This window comes from Canis lupus, chromosome 26, assembly GCF_011100685.1.
Source record: "Canis lupus familiaris isolate Mischka breed German Shepherd chromosome 26, alternate assembly UU_Cfam_GSD_1.0, whole genome shotgun sequence".
Taxonomy (NCBI): domain Eukaryota; kingdom Metazoa; phylum Chordata; class Mammalia; order Carnivora; family Canidae; genus Canis; species Canis lupus.
In genome coordinates, this window is record NC_049247.1 from 7,866,991 (window position 1) to 7,883,939 (window position 16,949).

Below are 16,949 nucleotides of genomic sequence, written 5' to 3' on the forward strand. Positions count from 1 at the left end.
CCGGGAGCCCGATGCAGGACTCGATCCCAGGACCCCAGTATCATGACCTGAGCTGAAGACAGACGCTCAACCAGTGAGCCAACCACTCGTTCCTCCCTCTATAAGGATTCTCTAAGAGAATGAATGAAGGCTTAGCATTATGTTGGCTGACGGGTGCTTGGTGAATAGTCCTCAGTATTATTTATTATGATGGCAGGATATGGATCTGTTGAGATTTTCTTTATGAGTAAGGTTGAAAGCTAGATTCTCATGTCTGAGATTTAGGCGATATCAGAGTCTTTTTTTTTTTAAACTTTTTATTTATTTATGATAGTCACAGAGAGAGAGAGAGAGAGAGAGAGGCAGAGACACAGGCAGAGGGAGAAGCAGGCTCCATGCACCAGGAGCCCGACATGAGATTCGATCCCGGGTCTCCAGGATTGCGCCCTGAGCCAAAGGCAGGTGCTAAACCGCTGCGCCACACAGGGATCCCAATATCAGAGTCTTCACAGTGTTGCTCTTGGTCCTTTTGAGGAACTTAAAAACCCTTTGCAGTTTTATTATGCTCTAGTCATATGCAGGCTACTCTTTCTTTCTCTGTGCTCCATTCTTCTGGTTGTTGAAGCAAGAGGACTCAGTTAGATGGGTCCTGACATCCTTGCCAGCTCTCAAGTCTGGGATGGCAAAGAAAGAGGGAAGGGTAATATTTGTACCCCATCTCTCTTGGCATTTCTGTGATAATCAAATGGATTGATGGGTATTGAAGTGGTTTGTGAAGGTATAGGGTGTTCCTACATTGGGAGGGGATACAGTTAGCGTGGAGCATTATTATGACCATTTTAGTCTCTGAGAGCACACACAGGCTACTTGAGAGCGCAAGAGGGCACATACTTCGTAGTGACATAAACGGCAAATTAACTCAAGCTGGCCTAAGCAAAACAATTCACTGGCTTACGTAATAAGTTTGGGGTGTGACCTTTAGATACATCTAGATCTAGGTGTTCCAAGAAGATCTCGAGAGGCTGTTCCAAGAGATCTCTTGTTTTCCCTTTCTGGTTCCCTCTTTTGCTTCCTCTTCCTGTTTCATTCTTGGGCAAGCTTCTCCCCTTGTGGTGGCAAGATGAGGAGCCAGCAGCTCCTGGCTTTTATCCTGCCAACTCAGGTCTTCCCTCTCAGCCCACCAGTATTTCCATCAGATGTTTCTGGATTGGCTCTAGCAGGCTTAGCGCAACCCTGGTCAGTTTCAGCAGAAGCAAGTGATCTGGGAGTGGGGAAGGAGTGATGCTCCAGGGTTGCTGGGTGACATAAACATGTCCCTAACGGAAATGGGGGTTCTGCCTTGGAAGGCAGTGTCTGGGGAAGGCTGGGCCAACCCTCAGTGTGGGATCTTAGCCTCTGTCTTCCATACTCTTGCCACCTTCCCAGGCCTCGAATCTTGGGAGGCAGCTGCTTGAGAAGGGATCAGCTATTGAGGCAAGTTGGAGCTACAGATTCTTCTCTAATGCCCCCAAACGGACTTTTCTCTATCGGCCCTATTTGTATGCCATCTAGGAATTGAGGCATCTGGTCTCTGTTCTTAGCTCCTCACCTTTAAAAACAAAACAAAACAAAACAAAACAAAACAAACAAAACAAAACAAAGGCACTTTCCATTTTTAGGACCCTGTACACTTAAAATAAAAGCTTTTTATTGAAGTATAATTTACATATAGAAAAGTCCACGTACGGTAGCCATACAGCTTGATTAAGTTTAACAAATTGAACACACTACATATGGTACCCGGCACCCCAGGTGCCACCCCTGTGTTCCCGCACAGTCGCTGCCATCCATTGTCACCTGGACTTCTAACAGCATGGATGCATTCTGCCTGTGTTCCTACTTTATGACAATGGAATCAGGCAGGTGTCCTCTTTTGGTTTCTGCTTCTTTTGCTCACCTTGGTGTTTATAAGGCATCCAGATTGTTGTGTGTAGTTGTGGATGGTTTATTTTCATTGTTGTGGTTTTCCATTATGCGACTGTATCACAACATGTTTATTCATTCTATTATTAATGGGCTTCCAGGTAGCTGCCGGTTTAAGGCTCTGTGTCTAGTGCTTCTATGAACCCTCTAATCATGACCTGTGAACAGATGGATGCGTTTTTGTTGGACATATACCTCAGAGTGGAATTGCTTGGGTCATGGGGGATGTGTATACATTTGGTTTTAGTAGATATGGTCAAGTAATTGTCCACAGGGGTTGTTGGTCTGGTTCTGATTGCTCCACATCCTCACCAAGAGTTCGTGTTTCATTTTGGTCACATTGCTATGTTGGTGGGAGCGTAGTTTAATCACATGGTGGTGTTAGTTTGCCTCTCTTTCATGACTAATGAAATTGAGCTTCGTTGTTCATATGTTTATTTGCTAGTTGGGTATACTCTTTTGTGAACTGTCTGATCAAGTCTTTTTCTCTGTTATTTTGAAGGCTCATCTCCTGTTGGTTGTAAGATGCCTTATTTGCTAGGGCCACCACAACAAAGTACTACAGACTGGATGATGTGAACAACAGAAATTTATTTGTTCACAATTCTGTAGTCAGAAGTCTAAGATCAAAGTGTTGTAGGGTTGTTTTCTCCAAAGGCCTCTTTCCTTGGCTTTGTAGATGGCTGTCTTCTCCCTGGGTCTTCATGTGGCCTTCCTTCTCTGTTTCTGTGACCTAATCTCTTCTTGTAAGGATGTCAGTCTTGTGGGATTAGGGCCTTATTTTATTTTAGATCTTATTTTAACTTAATTAGTTCTTTAAAGACTGTTCTCAAATATAATTACATTTTGAGGTCCTGAGGGTTAGGACCTCAACACATAGATTTTAGGGGACACAATTCAGCCCATAACGTAAAGTTTCTTGAAATATTCTGGATATGATTATGTATTCCAAAATCACCTCTGACTTTGTGCATTGGTTGCCTTTTCATACTCCTTTCATACTCCTGTATCTTTGAATGAACAGACATTCTTTATTTTCACAAAGACCACTTAGGTCTTTTTGGTCTATTACTTCTTTTGTATCTCGTTCAAGAAACGTTTGCACATGCCAGGGTTGGAAGACATTCATGTTTTTCTGAAAAAAGCTTTATGGTTCAAACTTTCACATTGAGATCTGTAGTTTATCTGGAATTGATTTTTGTGTTTGGGACAAGATAGGCGTCGAGATTCCTTTTTTCCTGTATGGATATCCAATTGATCCCAGTACCATTATTGAAAAAACACCCTCTCCTCAATAGCACTGACGTATTGTCTTTGTCATAAATCAGGTGACTGCATTTGTGTGGGTCTGTTTCTAGATGCATGTCCCCTGAGCAGCTCCCCCATCCCACAACCAGTACTCTCAACCCTAGATAGTTCATTTAAGAAGACTGGGATATTTTCACATCTGTGGCCTGGGAGTTGGGGGGATAGGGAGCCTGGGAAAGAGTTCTAGTTGCCTCTGAAGATGCTTTAAACTTTCCTAGAAAACATATCCATAAAGTGCTGGGTCCCCACTCACTCTCCACAGTTATGTCACTGAGGGATGGCTCCCAGCCATGGTGTCCTGCATATTATGTCTTTATTGTCTTTCTCTCTAATGAGGATACCCAAGCTAAGTGATGTTTTCTTTAGCTCCCTTTCTTGAAAAATCTTCATGACAAATCACCTCATTCACTATTCATTTATTTACCCAATTATGGTAAATAAATTGGGTATCTTTATCTTTTACTGTATGTTTATCATATGACCTCATTTTGTCCTCACCAATAATCATATAAATTAAGTGTTACTGTTCCCTTTCCCAGTCGGGGATCCCAGGCTTAGAAGGAACAACCCATGTGGCCCATAGATGGACCATTGAGTTCGGATCTGAACCCAGCTCTGGGCGTTTCCCATGCTTGTGCTTCATGACTTTCTCCTCCTCTGTGTCGTGTTGTGTCCGGTGAAGGGGACTCATCAGACATGCATGTGCCCTTAACAGGCTGTTCTTGGTAAATTCTCACTCCTTAGAAATCAGCGATAGACTTGCTTCCAGACCTTTTTTTTTCAGTTGGTTTAAAAAAATCATAGACATTTTACATCGTAAACCCTGGAAGAGTTCTTAGAATCCTTGTAGTCTTGCTTTCCCCTTTTACAAGTGGGAAAAACTGAGGCCTGGAGAGAAGTGACTTGCAAGTTGCCCAGACAGCAGATGGCACATCAGATTCAAACGTGGGTTTGAATTTCAGTGGTTGGGAGACGGTGATGCTTGTAATGCAACCCCGAGGAAAAGTAGACTTGTGTGGGGGATGTGGATGGGCTTAGTTCTGGCCATGCTGGATGGAGCTCTGGAGGAAAACTCAGGTTGGACAGACGGGACGGGAGGCATCCACCTGGCGGAACAGACAGAAATGCAAGCAGGGGGAGGTGCGTGAAGTCAGGAGGGCTGAGGCCCCTGAGCCCCAAAGGAAGAAGGGTTTCAGAGGGGTTCAGTTATGTTTCCTTTTTTACTCTTTAATAAGATGAACACCTAGCTCACTGGGTTTTTTGTCCTATTTCCCTTTTCTTGGAAAGCTACTGTTCTGAAATCAAATTTTTTTTTAAGATTTTATTTATTAATTAGAGTGAAAGAGGGAGAAAGCGAGCATAAGTAGGCAGGGCGGCAGGCAGAGGGAGAGGGAGAGGTAAGGTTTCTGCTGAGCAGGGAGTACCATATGGGGCTTGATCTCAGAACCCTGAAATGATGACTTGAGCTGAAGGCAGACGCTTAACTGATTGAGCCACCCAGGTGCCCCTGAAATCAAAATCTTGACCGCATTTGGGCCTTGGGGAACTAAACTTGCTTCTGCCCTCTGTTTACCTAATAGGAATCACTCCCCTGTGGAGTAGCTCCTTAGACTGGAACTACTAGCGTTAGCTACTGCTGAGATCTTATCACAGGCCAGGGACCACTCCCATATTATTTTGTCTGATCACGTAAAACTAGGGCAGCCCTAGTGGCGCATCGGTTTAGCACTGCCTGCAGCCCAGGGTGTGATCCTGGGGTCCCGGGATCGAGTCCCACGTCGGGCTCCCTGCGTGGGACCTGCTTCTCTCTCTGCCAGTGTCTCTGCCTCTCTTTCTCTCTCTCTCTCTCATGAATAAATAAATAAAATCTTAAAAAAAAAAAAAACTAAATAAAAAACCCAAACTGTATTTACCACTATCCCCATTCCATAGATGTCAAACTGAGGCTCAGAGTGACTTATCCACAGTCAAATAGCTAATGTGTGGAATTGCTGAGATTTATGCCCATATCCATTTGACCAAGGAGCTGTTCTTTTAACTTCTGTGCAGAGCTGTGGCTGGTTCTCAGTGTCCTGTAATCCATAGCTCTTTATTGTTTTTGGCTCAGGTGTCTTTTGAGTTTTCTTGGCTGATTGGGTTTAACCTTGATTTGTTAGTCTGGGTTTGTATCTTCTTAGGCTCATCTGTCTGGGAGGGTCAGGCAAGGTCTTGAACCCAGGGCACAACAGAGACCCAGAGAGCCTCAGGGCTCTACGTGCCCAAGGCCTCACTGCTAGGAGATAGCTGAGTGAGATTTGAACCAGGGCTGGTGCTTTCTAGAATAAACAGTAGTACCTCTGCAATGGATGAGGAGATCCTGTCAAGAAGCAGAAACAAAAACCAATCCAGAAAGTGGAGGAAGATAGGGTTTCCAGAACGATGATGCAGGACAGTTGTGGGCACTCTGTGAAGAGTGGGCTCAGGAGGAGTGTGGGGTCAGTGCCCGAGTGTGCTTTATATTAGTGTTCAAAGTGACTTTTCAGCAGCCTCTTTCCGGCTCTGAGCCCACGGCTCTTGGAGCTGACTGATGGGGCCTTCAAAGCAAGGGCCATGGGGCCACGGATTAATTTCTGCTGCTGGAATTTGTTGGATGTGTGTGTAGCCTGGGAGCCCAGAGAACCAATGAGATGGGGGGAGGAGTGGAGAAAAGGGGGGTGGGCTGAGTTGCTGGCCTACTTAGGAATGCCAGGCTCTGCTCAATGTGGAAAGTTTCTCCTGTAACCCATTGATTTCAGGAGCCTGAGAGTTCCAGGGCTCCGGGTCCCTTGCAGGATCCAAAGGGCAGTATGTCCCTGTCACTTGCTCCAGGGATGGCTGCTTCCCAAAGCGTGGAGGGCCACATTCCATTCTTAGTGCTGACCTGCCCCTCCTGTCCCCTGGGGGCACATGCCTTCTCCCTTGTGCTCAGCTTCCTGCTCAGACACCTGGCACTTATGGCCAGCTCTCCTTTGCCATCCGTGGCAGACTAGACTGGGAACCTGAGAAGATGGAGGGCTAATTCTTAATCTCCCAGCTCAGACTGAAGAGGACTGGCAGGCCCCAGTGTCCCCAGTGACCCCTGGGGCAAGCCTTTAGGTCTCCTCCCCCACCTACTTCTCCCCAGTTCACATTTAAGGGATCTGTTCTGATCTGAGTATTTGAGAACTAGGCTAAAAATCAGTGTGTCGGTCCTGCTAGAGGACTGATAAAAGACCTAACCCAGCAGTTTTCAAAGGGAGATCCCTGGAATCCAGGTCTGAGTTCTGAGTGCCAAACCCTACCCCCTGCCCCCCTCCTGTTTCAACCGGAGCTACTTGTTTTTATTTACGCCTTTGGCTCTTGTCGAAGCTTCTGTTTGAAGAAGGAGTTCTATGGCGATGAAAACAGAAGTATAAAGGTCAGTTTTTCCTGTCTTTGCACACGAGGCATCTGAGGCTTGGAGCTGGGTCAGTGAGGGTTGCTGGGACTGGAACCCAGTCCAGGGCTCCTGGCACTGTCCCAGGTGCCCCACAGGCTGCCACTGCTCATTGTGTGGCCTCCTATGGGCCGTTGCTGACCAAGGAATGAACAATCCAGGCACCCATTCCTCCAGCTTGGTTCTTCCAGTGAGAATAAAAGACCCTGTTATGGGGCTGTTTCTTCAGGGTTAAACTTGCGGTGCTTGAGAAGTCCATCTACAGGCAGGAGAAAGAGCTTCCTTACCCTTTCTGCCCAGTTGGGGCACCTCCTTATTTCATATTCAGAGCCTCATGACCCGGATCAGCTCAGTGGGCTAGTGGCTAAGTGTGTTGCAGACCCTCCCATGTGCCAGACATTGTGTTGGGCTCTTTTAAGTCTATGGGCCACTTTTACAAATAAACACCTTCCAAGTCTAGAAAGGGTGAATGAGTCTCTGGAAGCCACAGAGGCAGTAGTAGAGCTGGGACTTATAAAAACACTTTTTGCTGGAGAGAATTTTAAAAAGTGATGAGCTGGCAGAAAGTGTAATGAACGCCCATGGATGCATCAGCCAGACCCAACACCTGCCCTTGCCTTACCTCTATCTACTTCCTGTTCTCCTGCAATGTTTCAGGCAGATCTAGGCATTCCATAAAGTTTTCAGTGGATAGTTCTAACTATCTCATCCATAAAGTTTTCAGTGGATAGTTCTAAACAAGAAGGGATTTTTTTTTTTTTTTTAATTTATGATAGTCACAGAGAGAGAGAGAGAGAGGCAGAGACACAGGCAGAGGGAGAAGCAGGCTCCATGCACCGGGAGCCCGACGTGGGACTCGATCCCGGGTCTCTAGGATCGTGCCCTGGGCCAAAGGCAGGCACCAAACCGCTGCGCCACCCAGGGATCCCACAAGAAGGGATTTTTTTTTTTTTTTTAAGAAGGGATTTTTAAAACCATAGCCACAATTGTGATTTCACACCTAATCTCTTATTTTTTTAATTTTATTTTTGAAGATTTTTATTTATTCATGAGAGACACAGAGAAAGAGACAGAGACATAGGCAGAAGAAGCAGGTTCCCTGTGGGGAGCCCAATGTGGGACTCAATCCCGGAGTCCCAAGATCATGCCTTGAGCTGAAGGCAGATGCTCAACCACTGAGCCACCCAGGTGTCCCTTTTTTCTAAAAATTTTAAAAAAGCTTTATTTGAGAGAGAGTGAGAGACACCTGAGAGGGTGAGCATGAGCAGGGTGAGGGGCAGAGGGAAAAGCAGATTCCCTGCCGAGCAGAAAGTCTGATGCAGGGCTTGATCCCTGAGATCATGACCTGAGCTGAAGGCAGACACTTAACCTACTGAGCCGATCAGGTGCCCCTCTAAGAATATTTTTTTTTAGATAATCTATACTCAATGTGAGATTGAAACTTAGAACCCCAATATCAAGAGTTGTACACTCTACCGGCTAAGCCAGCCAGGCACCCCTCCTAAGACTAGTTTTATTATTTATTTATTATATTTATTTATTATTTTATTTTTAAAAGATTTTATTTATTTATTCATGAGAGATACATACAGAGAGAGGCAGAGACATAGGCAGAGAGAGAAGTAGGCTCCATGTAGGGAGCCCGATGTGGGACTCGATCCTAGGACTTCAGAATCACATTCAACCACTGAGACACCCAGGTGTCCCTTATTATTTATTTTTAAATACCTTGACATTTTCAGGGTGTTAAGGTACAGTTTTGGAAATTATCGCATCCTAGTAACTAAATGATACTATTGAAATAGATTATTTTAAAGTTGCATTTCTTTTTCACAGAATATGTTTTGTCATTTTTCATTTACTAAATGATAATGAATCTCAGCTGCTCTTTATTTTGTTCTCATTTATTTATTTTTATTTTTTATTTTTTAAAGGTTTTATTTAGGGATCCCTGGGTGGCGCAGCGGTTTAGCGCCTGCCTTTGGCCCAGGGCGCGATCCTGGAGACCCAGGATCGAATCCCACATCGGGCTCCCGGTGCATGGAGCCTGCTTCTCCCTCTGCCTGTGTCTCTGCCTCTCTCTCTCTCTCTCTCTCTCTCTCTCTGTGTGACTATCATAAATAAATAAAAATTAAAAAAAAATAAAGGTTTTATTTATTTGAGAGAGTGATTGAGAGAGATAGCATAAGCAGGGGCAGAGGAAGAGGGAAAAGCAGACTTCCCCCTGAGCAGGGAGCCTGGTGCGGGGCTTGATCACAGGACCCTGGGGATCATGACCCGAGCTGAAGGCAGATGTTAACCAACTGAGCCACCCAGGTGCTCCTATTTTGTCCTCATTTAGACTAAGAATAAAGTCATAGTTTACAGATTAATATATGTGTGCTTGTGTGGGAGGGATCTATATATAGGAGTAAACAGGAGTGATGAGTGTTGCATAAAATATTTTACAAAATGCAAGTATCAAGGTATATACATATTTGAAAACATATTTGTGCCCAAAGTTTATTCAAAATTACATGTGGGTATATATGTACTGTATGGAAGGTGTTATGTGTTTTAAAAATACCACTAATTTCAAGGGGGGAAGGGAGCAGGAGATATAGTCTTCTATTTATGGAATTAATAAGTCATGGGGATGAAAAGTACAGCATAGGGAGTATAGTCCGTGGTATTGTAAAAGCATTGTATGGTGGTGACAGGTGGTAGCTACACTGTGCTGAGCATAACACTACATATAGACTTGTTGAATCACTGTATTGTACACCTGAAACTAATGTAACATTGTGTGTCCAATATATTTCAATAAAAAAAAAAACATTTATCAGCCCAGCAGTCCTTCTGGGATATACTTGGGATATATGGACTGTGAATAACTGAATATATGACATCTAATATTTAGAGTTTTTCTTAATGTACGTATACATGTATTTTATATATCCATATTAATGTTTACACATGTGACATTTATACACACATGCATATTATATGCATTATATGCATATCACACACATATATAATGTATGTTAAACAATGGAGAAATTTACCCAGTTTAAGGGGATTTTTTTTTCAAAGATTTATTTATTTATTTATTATTCATGATAGACAGAGAGAGAGAGAGAGAGAGAGGGAGGCAGAGACACAGGAGGAGGGAGAAGCAGACTCCATGCAGGGAGCCTGATGTGGGACTCGATCCCAGGTTTCCAGGATCATGCCCTGGGCTGAAGGCGGCGCTAAACCGTTGAGCCACGGGGGCTTCCCTATATATATATATATATGTATATATATTTGAAATCTTTTTATTATAGTGTTTGATTTGCATTGTATATAGGCTGGCATCATACATAAAACCAACTTTATAGAATAGTATTGATGTGATGACCTATTATTTTTAGGGTCATCAAAACTGTACGTTTCTTGTGCATTAGTTTTATTGTGCAAGTTTGGGAATCAGGTTAACGAGTTGGAAGTATTCTGAAAGAGAAGTTCCTGTATACAATCTTGCCTATGTTAGATTGGGAGGGATGGGAAGCTGTGACTTGCATGTAAATCTCTAACTTCGGGGACACCTGGGTGGCTCAGCTGTTGAGCATCTGCCTTTGGCCCAGGGCATGATCCTGGAGTCCCAGGATTGAGTCCCACGTCGGGCTCCCTGCATGGAGCCTGCTTCTCCCTCTGCCTGTGTCTCTGCCTCTCTCTCTATCTCTCATGAATAAGTAAATAAAATCTTAAAAAAAAAAATTCTCTAACTTCTGTGCCGTGAGATGCCATGGCAGATTTGGTATTCTTTTTTTTTTTTTTTTTTCAGGCTTTTTTTTTTTTAATTTTTATTTATTTATGAGAGTCACAGAGAGAGAGAGGCAGAGGGAGAAGCACCAGGAGTCCGACGTGAGATTCGATCCCGGGTCTCCAGGATCGCGCCCTGGGCCAAAGGCAGGCGCCAAACCGCTGAGCCACCCAGGGATCCCCAGATTTGGTATTCTTAAAAGCCTTTCAGTTGTATCCAGCATTAATTGTCTGAATATTTAAAACCATTTTTTAAATTGAAAGAAATTATTTTTTTCACAACTGTTTTTTGAAGTAGGTGGTCCAAGTGTCCCTTTATCATTTATTAGAGAGAGAGAGTGTGGGGGGAAAGGACAGAGGGAAAGAGAATCTCCAGTAGAATCCCCTCTGAGCTCGGAGCCTGACCACAGGGCTTGATCTCACCACCCTGAGATCATGACCTGAGTGAAATGAAGAGTTAGATGCTTAATCAACTGAGCCACCCCATACAGGCACCGCAGAAAAATAATAATTCATTGAGGTGAAATTCATGTAACATAAAATTAATCATTTGGAAGTATAATCCAGTGGGGTTTAGTGCATTCACAGTGTTGTGCAACCATTACTTCTCTGTGGTTCCAAAACATTTTCATCACCCCAGAAGGAAACTCCTACCCATTAGCACTCCTCATTCCTATCCCCCAGCCCTTGGCACCTACTTCTTACCTATTCTGGACATGGTAAATAAATGGCTTCATGCAACATGTGACCATTAGTGATGGGCTTCTTTCATTCACCATCATGTTTTTGAGGTTCATCTGTGTTGTAGCATGGATCAGGTAACTACATTCATTTTTATGGCTGAATAATTTACATTTTAAAAAAGTTTTTATCTTAGTTCCAGTTAGTTAACAATACAGTTAACTAACTGCATTGGGTATACAATATAGAAATTCAATATAATTTGCATTTCTTAGTATTTATTTCTTTAAGTTGATAGGGGGCTTTTTTTTTTTTTTTTTTGAGTAAACTTTACACTCAAGGTGGGGCTTGAACTCCATGACACTGAGATCGAGTCACATTTTCTACTAACTGAGCCAGCCAGGCATCCCCAGTTGATAGGAGACTTTTTTTTTTAAAGGTTTTATTTATTTATTCATGAGAGACACAGAGAGAGGCAGAGAGACATAGGCAGAGGGAGAAGCAGGCTCCCTGCGGGGATCCCAGTGTGGGACTCTATCCTGGGACTCTGGGATCATACCCTGAGCCAAATGCAGATGCTCAACTGCTGAGCCACGGAGGCCTCCAATAGGAGACTTTCGAAAGAGAGAGTTACATTTAGAAAAACCAACTTTGTTGGTCATTTAGTACCTGATTTTTGTGTTTGTTTCTGTATTTATTTATTAAATGTATATGGGTTTATTAAGCAGAGTTTCTACATTTAACGTTGCAGTGTGAGTGTTACAGGATTTCTTCTCTTTCAGTGCTCGTGGTTCTTGGTCATGCCACTTCAAAGGATGACAAGTAGACCAGGCAGAGTGGTGGACAGCAAAGCGAGGTTTATTGAATATTGTACAAAGCCCCCAAAGAGGGAGGGGACCCAAGAAGGTTGCCCTGAGTTTTTGTGTTTAATGACATCTTCATCGAGATATAATTCATATACCATGTAATTCAACTGTTTAAAATGTCTGAATCGGTGGTTTTTCATCTGTCCACAGAGTTGTGCAAACATTGCCACAATCAATTTTAGGACATTTTTATTACCCCCCTGCCATAAGACACTCCTCCCCCCCCATTAGCCATCCTTATTATGTTTTAGGATCTGAAGTAGTCAGTCCATTGGACTTGCCAGCAGAGATTTAAGTGGCTCTGACTTTCTATGACTTCACTTTCTCCACCTGTAATTGTAGATGAAATTGGCCAAGTCGGTAACATGACCTACCTGCTGGCACTTTATGGAAGTGTTTCATGTGCATGATCTCATTTAAGGCTCAGATCAACCCCATGGGCTAATAACTACCATTTTTGTCTCCATGTCACAGATGGGGAAACTGATACTCAGAGAAGCTAAGCAGCCTGAGACCCAGCTGGCATTTGAACCATAAAGTCTTAGCTTAGTTGTGCAGTTGTCAGAGCTGAGTTGCTGAGCTTCTGACGCTGTGATTCCCATCTACCTGCCCAGCAGTCCTTCTGCTGGCAGCTTTGCAGATGTGACCTTGTGCAAGGTTAGGGAGGAGAGGCAGAGGGAGGCGGGAGGCGGGAGGCGGGAGGCGGGAGGCGGGAGGCGGGAGGCGGGAGGCGGGAGGCGGGAGGCGGGAGGCTGGCCTGAGAGGGGCGAGGGTTTGGGGGCTTGTTCTCTTTCACCTTCCCCTCTCCCCTCCCCCATCTCATAGCAGGTTCTCTGCCAATTAGGCTTCCCAGAAAAGCTGAGCAGAGCCCACCTGTTCCAGAAGCCCTGTTTAGGAAGGAGGCAGCACTGTCCAGGGCAGGCCAAAATTTCCAGCAAAGTTCAGGGATGCCCCCTGGTGGATCTGCACTCCTGACTCAAAAACAGCTGTTTTCTGCATCTTCCCAGGATCTAGGCGGTCACTGAAGGAAGGATCCTTTTTCACGTGTGATCTAGATTCAGTATTGCATTGGGCAGGGGCAGGAGTGCGAGGATAGGGACCTGGGCTGTGGATTATATTGAATTGGCTTCAAGTTCTAGTTCTACTACTCATGCACTGGACATTTTAGGTCCAAGCCTCAAGTTTCTCATCCATCAAATGGGTATAAGTGAAGTTCTACCTCACAGAAACACAATTAACTTAAGATAACCTGTGTAGAGAGCTTGCCTGTGCTCTGTAAATGTTAACTATTCTTATTGGCAGAGTATATTCTGGAGGACTTGAGCTGATCTTGTCACCTCTAGGCACTGGATTCTTCATTTATAAGACAGGGACAGTCCTACCTCACTTCTGGGGTGGTTGTAAAAATTAGATAATGAATCTAAAAGATAGTAACGCCCAAGTTCTCCTATGTGCACAAAGGGTTACTTTTATTATTCAGTTCCTGCTACACGAAAGGCACTGTGTATTTATTCAACAAATATTGACCATGGGCCTATTATAGGGCAGGCTCTATGCACAGAGCTGGGTATATAGCACTGAACCAGATGGGAATATTACTCACATCAGCATGTAAGTTCCATGAGGATTTTGTCAGTTTCAAGGGTTGCAAATTTTTTCCGTAAAGATTAGAGAGTAAGTATTTTGGGCTTTGCCGGCCATTCACTCTCTGCCAGCTACTCAGCTTAGTTGGTGTAGCATGGAAGCAGCCAGAGACCTATGAACCAGAGTGTGGCTGGTGCTAATACAATTTTTATATATGGGTCCAGAAATTTGAGCTTTGTATCATTTTCATATCATTTTTCCCCATCCTTTACCACTTAAAAACATAAAAATCATCTGTAGCTTATAGGCCAGACAAAAACCGGCGGTGGGCCAGATTTGCCCATGGGCCATCATTTGCTGGCCCCTGCTTGCTTAGTTTGCTCTTTGTTCTTGGAGTAGCTTTGAACAAGGTGATCACCTGCTCTGGTTATTTTCTTTCTTTCTTCTGGTTTGTCCATTTCTTTTTCTTTTTTTTAAAGTATGCTTCGGGCAGCCCTGGTGGCGCAGCGGTTTAGCACCGCCTGCAGCCCGGGGTGTGATCTTGGAGACCCGGGATTGGGTCCCACGTCAGGCTCCTTGCGTGGAGCCTGCTTCTCCCTCTGCCTGTGTCTTTGCCTCTCTCTCTCTAGCTATGTCACTATGAATAAATAAATAAATAATCTTTAAAAAAAAAAAAAAAAGTATGCTTCATGCCCAGTATGGAGCCCAACTTGGGGCTTTTACTCTACCCTGAGATTAAGACCTGAGCTAAGAACAAGAGTTGGATGCTTAACCGACTGAGCCAGCCAGGCGCCCTTGGTTTCCACATTTCTAAGTTTCCATGGACCAAATATTTGTCATTGAGCTAATGGGGAATTGAGGTATTTCCTTACCAGATGGCAGGCTTCTCATTCCAGTCATGATGCTTATTTTGTGTCCTGACAGACAGGAGGTGCCAGCTTTCATCATAAAGCACCATGAATGTGGCAATCTGCTCTGTCTGTCTTCTCCCCTGTCACAGCACTTCCATTGAACCTTGGTTGTTCCTTCTACAGTGTCTGAAGTTCTGGGGCCTTGATTATTCCCATCTTAGGGATGGGGAAGCAGAGTCCCCTTGAAGGGTTGTGATTTCCTTAAAACCTTGTTTGGTTTTTTTGGAGAGAGAGAAAGAGAGTGAGGTGAGAGGGAAGGGACAAAGGAAGAGGGAGAGAGAGAATCTTAAGCAGGCTCCATGCCCAGCATAGAGTCTGAAGTGGGGCTTGATCTCACGACCCTGAGATCATAATCTGAGCCGAAATCAAGAGTCAGACACCCAACTGACTGAGCCACGCAGGCGCCCCACCCTGAAGCTTTGTTACTTGCTGGTAGTCCCAGGACTAGCACTAAACACTCCTGTCTCCCAGTCCTGAGCTTGTCTCCTTCTCTCTGGGAAGCAGGGGGTGCCAGGCAGCTCACTCCTTTTAGTAAAAAGCGAAAGATTTATGCGATCTGAAGAGAAACCAGAGTATTGCGGCTCACTCCTTTTAGTTCAGTGGTTGTTCATATGAGAAATCATATGTCACATGTTGTACAGGACAGCCAACATTCATCATTTATTTGTTCCATCTATATGTTACTGACCTCCCACTATATGCTCAGCTCTGTGTAGATACTTGGGATAAAGTAGTGAACAAGACAGACAGGACTTATGCCCTGGAGACAATTACAGAATAGTAGGGAAGAAAGACTGCAAAAGAGACAAACTTTGTGAATTGTGATTAGTGCCGGGGAGTAATGGGGAATCCACGCATTTATGCACCAGATGCTGTGCCAAGGAGTTCTTGAGCATCATCTGATTTGATCTGTAACCATTGTCTGATTTAATCCTCACAACTAGCCTATGAAAGGAGATGGCAGGATGAAGACACAGAGGTTCAGAGAAGCCCAAGTAATTTTCTCTGGCCTCACAGATTAGGGAGAGAGACTACCAAACAGCTAATTTTCTGTGGAAATAAGCACTGTTCTAGTACTTCATATAAACAGAAAGCCTTGAGTGCCATGCCAAGAGAATTTTTGGTAGGCAGTGGGGAGCATTGAAGGTTTGAAGCAGAGAGAGAAGTGCCCATGGTCAGGTCTCTGTTTTAGAAATCTCACGCTGGCAGCATGGAGGATGTATAGGAGGGGGTAGTCTGGGGATCCCTTAGGAAGTTCTGGAGGTCGTCTTGGAGAGTAGTAAGGCTGGACTGGACCAGCGTAGAGGCTGTGGTGGTGGAGGGGAGCAGATGGAGAGAGATTCAGTAAAGGAAAACCAATGAGACGAGGTAATAGAACAGATGTGGCATACGGGTAAGGCAGGTTTTGTTTATGGGGATCCCAAGTGGGATCAGGATCCTGGGTCACCAGGAGCCATCAGTGTGTGGATTCTGCCCCTAGGTAGCCGGCGGCTGGTGGATGTGATGGATGTGAACACCCAGAAGGGCACGGAGATGAGCATGTCCCAGTTTGTGCGGTACTACGAGACCCCGGAGGCTCAGCGGGACAAGCTGTACAACGTCATCAGCCTTGAGTTCAGCCACACCAAGCTGGAGCACCTGGTCAAGCGTCCGACTGTGGTAGGCCCCTGGTCTTGGTCTCCTCCCTGATACTTTCTACCTCCTCTCCTCACCCTTCTTCTCCTGCTGCCTAGGCTCCAGGCCAGCCTGTGCCAGCCCCAGCAAAGGACAGGAAGAATGTGGGGAGAATGAGGGATGGTGAGAGAACCCAATGGAAGGGCACCCCAAGACAGCAAGTGCTGACGATGGGCTGGCTTTCAGGTAGACCTGGTGGACTGGGTGGACAACATGTGGCCACAGCATCTGAAGGAGAAGCAGACAGAAGCCACGAATGCCATTGCGGAGATGAAATACCCGAAAGTGAAGAAGTAAGACTCCCTGGCTAGTGGTGGGAGCTGGGTGGGCAGGGGTTGGGTTGGGAGGGTGTCTCACAGCCCTGTGGGGTGCTGCTGGGACTCAAAGGATGGGGGTCCTTGGCATGAGCAGGCTGGCATCTTGCTTTCTTGGAACCCAGGCGCTCTGCTCTGCATTCCCCATCCAGATGGTCCTTTGGCCTCCCTGCCAGCTCTTCCTAGGGGCATGTGATTGAGGAGGGAGGAAGAATAATGGGGACCATCTCTGTGTGCATGTGTGTGCTTGTTATACCTGTATCTACTCCCACCAAGTGACAGAAAGTCCTGGGAGTGAGCATCTTCCGAGAGACCCGCTCATCATGGACGTTTTGCTTTGGCCAAGGGCTGAGGAGGGGTCTGGTGTTCTTTTGCTCCTTGCTGTTGAGACCCGGGACTTTTCCCAAATAAGCCCAAGGGCTGCTTACTCATCAAACACTCCTTAGACGGTGTC

The 16,949-nt window shown here is 45.0% G+C and overlaps 1 protein-coding gene across 13 annotated transcripts in view; it reads left to right on the plus strand.

Moving 5' to 3' along the window:
* The window catches only part of KDM2B (lysine demethylase 2B), a 129,760-nt gene that overhangs the window by 18,112 nt on the left and 94,699 nt on the right, over positions 1–16,949 (plus strand). For all 13 annotated transcript variants that reach the window (XM_038574980.1, XM_038574986.1, XM_038574981.1 and 10 more), the window contains 2 exons: positions 15,988–16,166; positions 16,368–16,474. In XM_038574980.1, the coding sequence (XP_038430908.1) occupies positions 15,988–16,166; positions 16,368–16,474 (286 nt within the window). The remainder of the gene's footprint in view (positions 1–15,987; positions 16,167–16,367; positions 16,475–16,949) is intronic.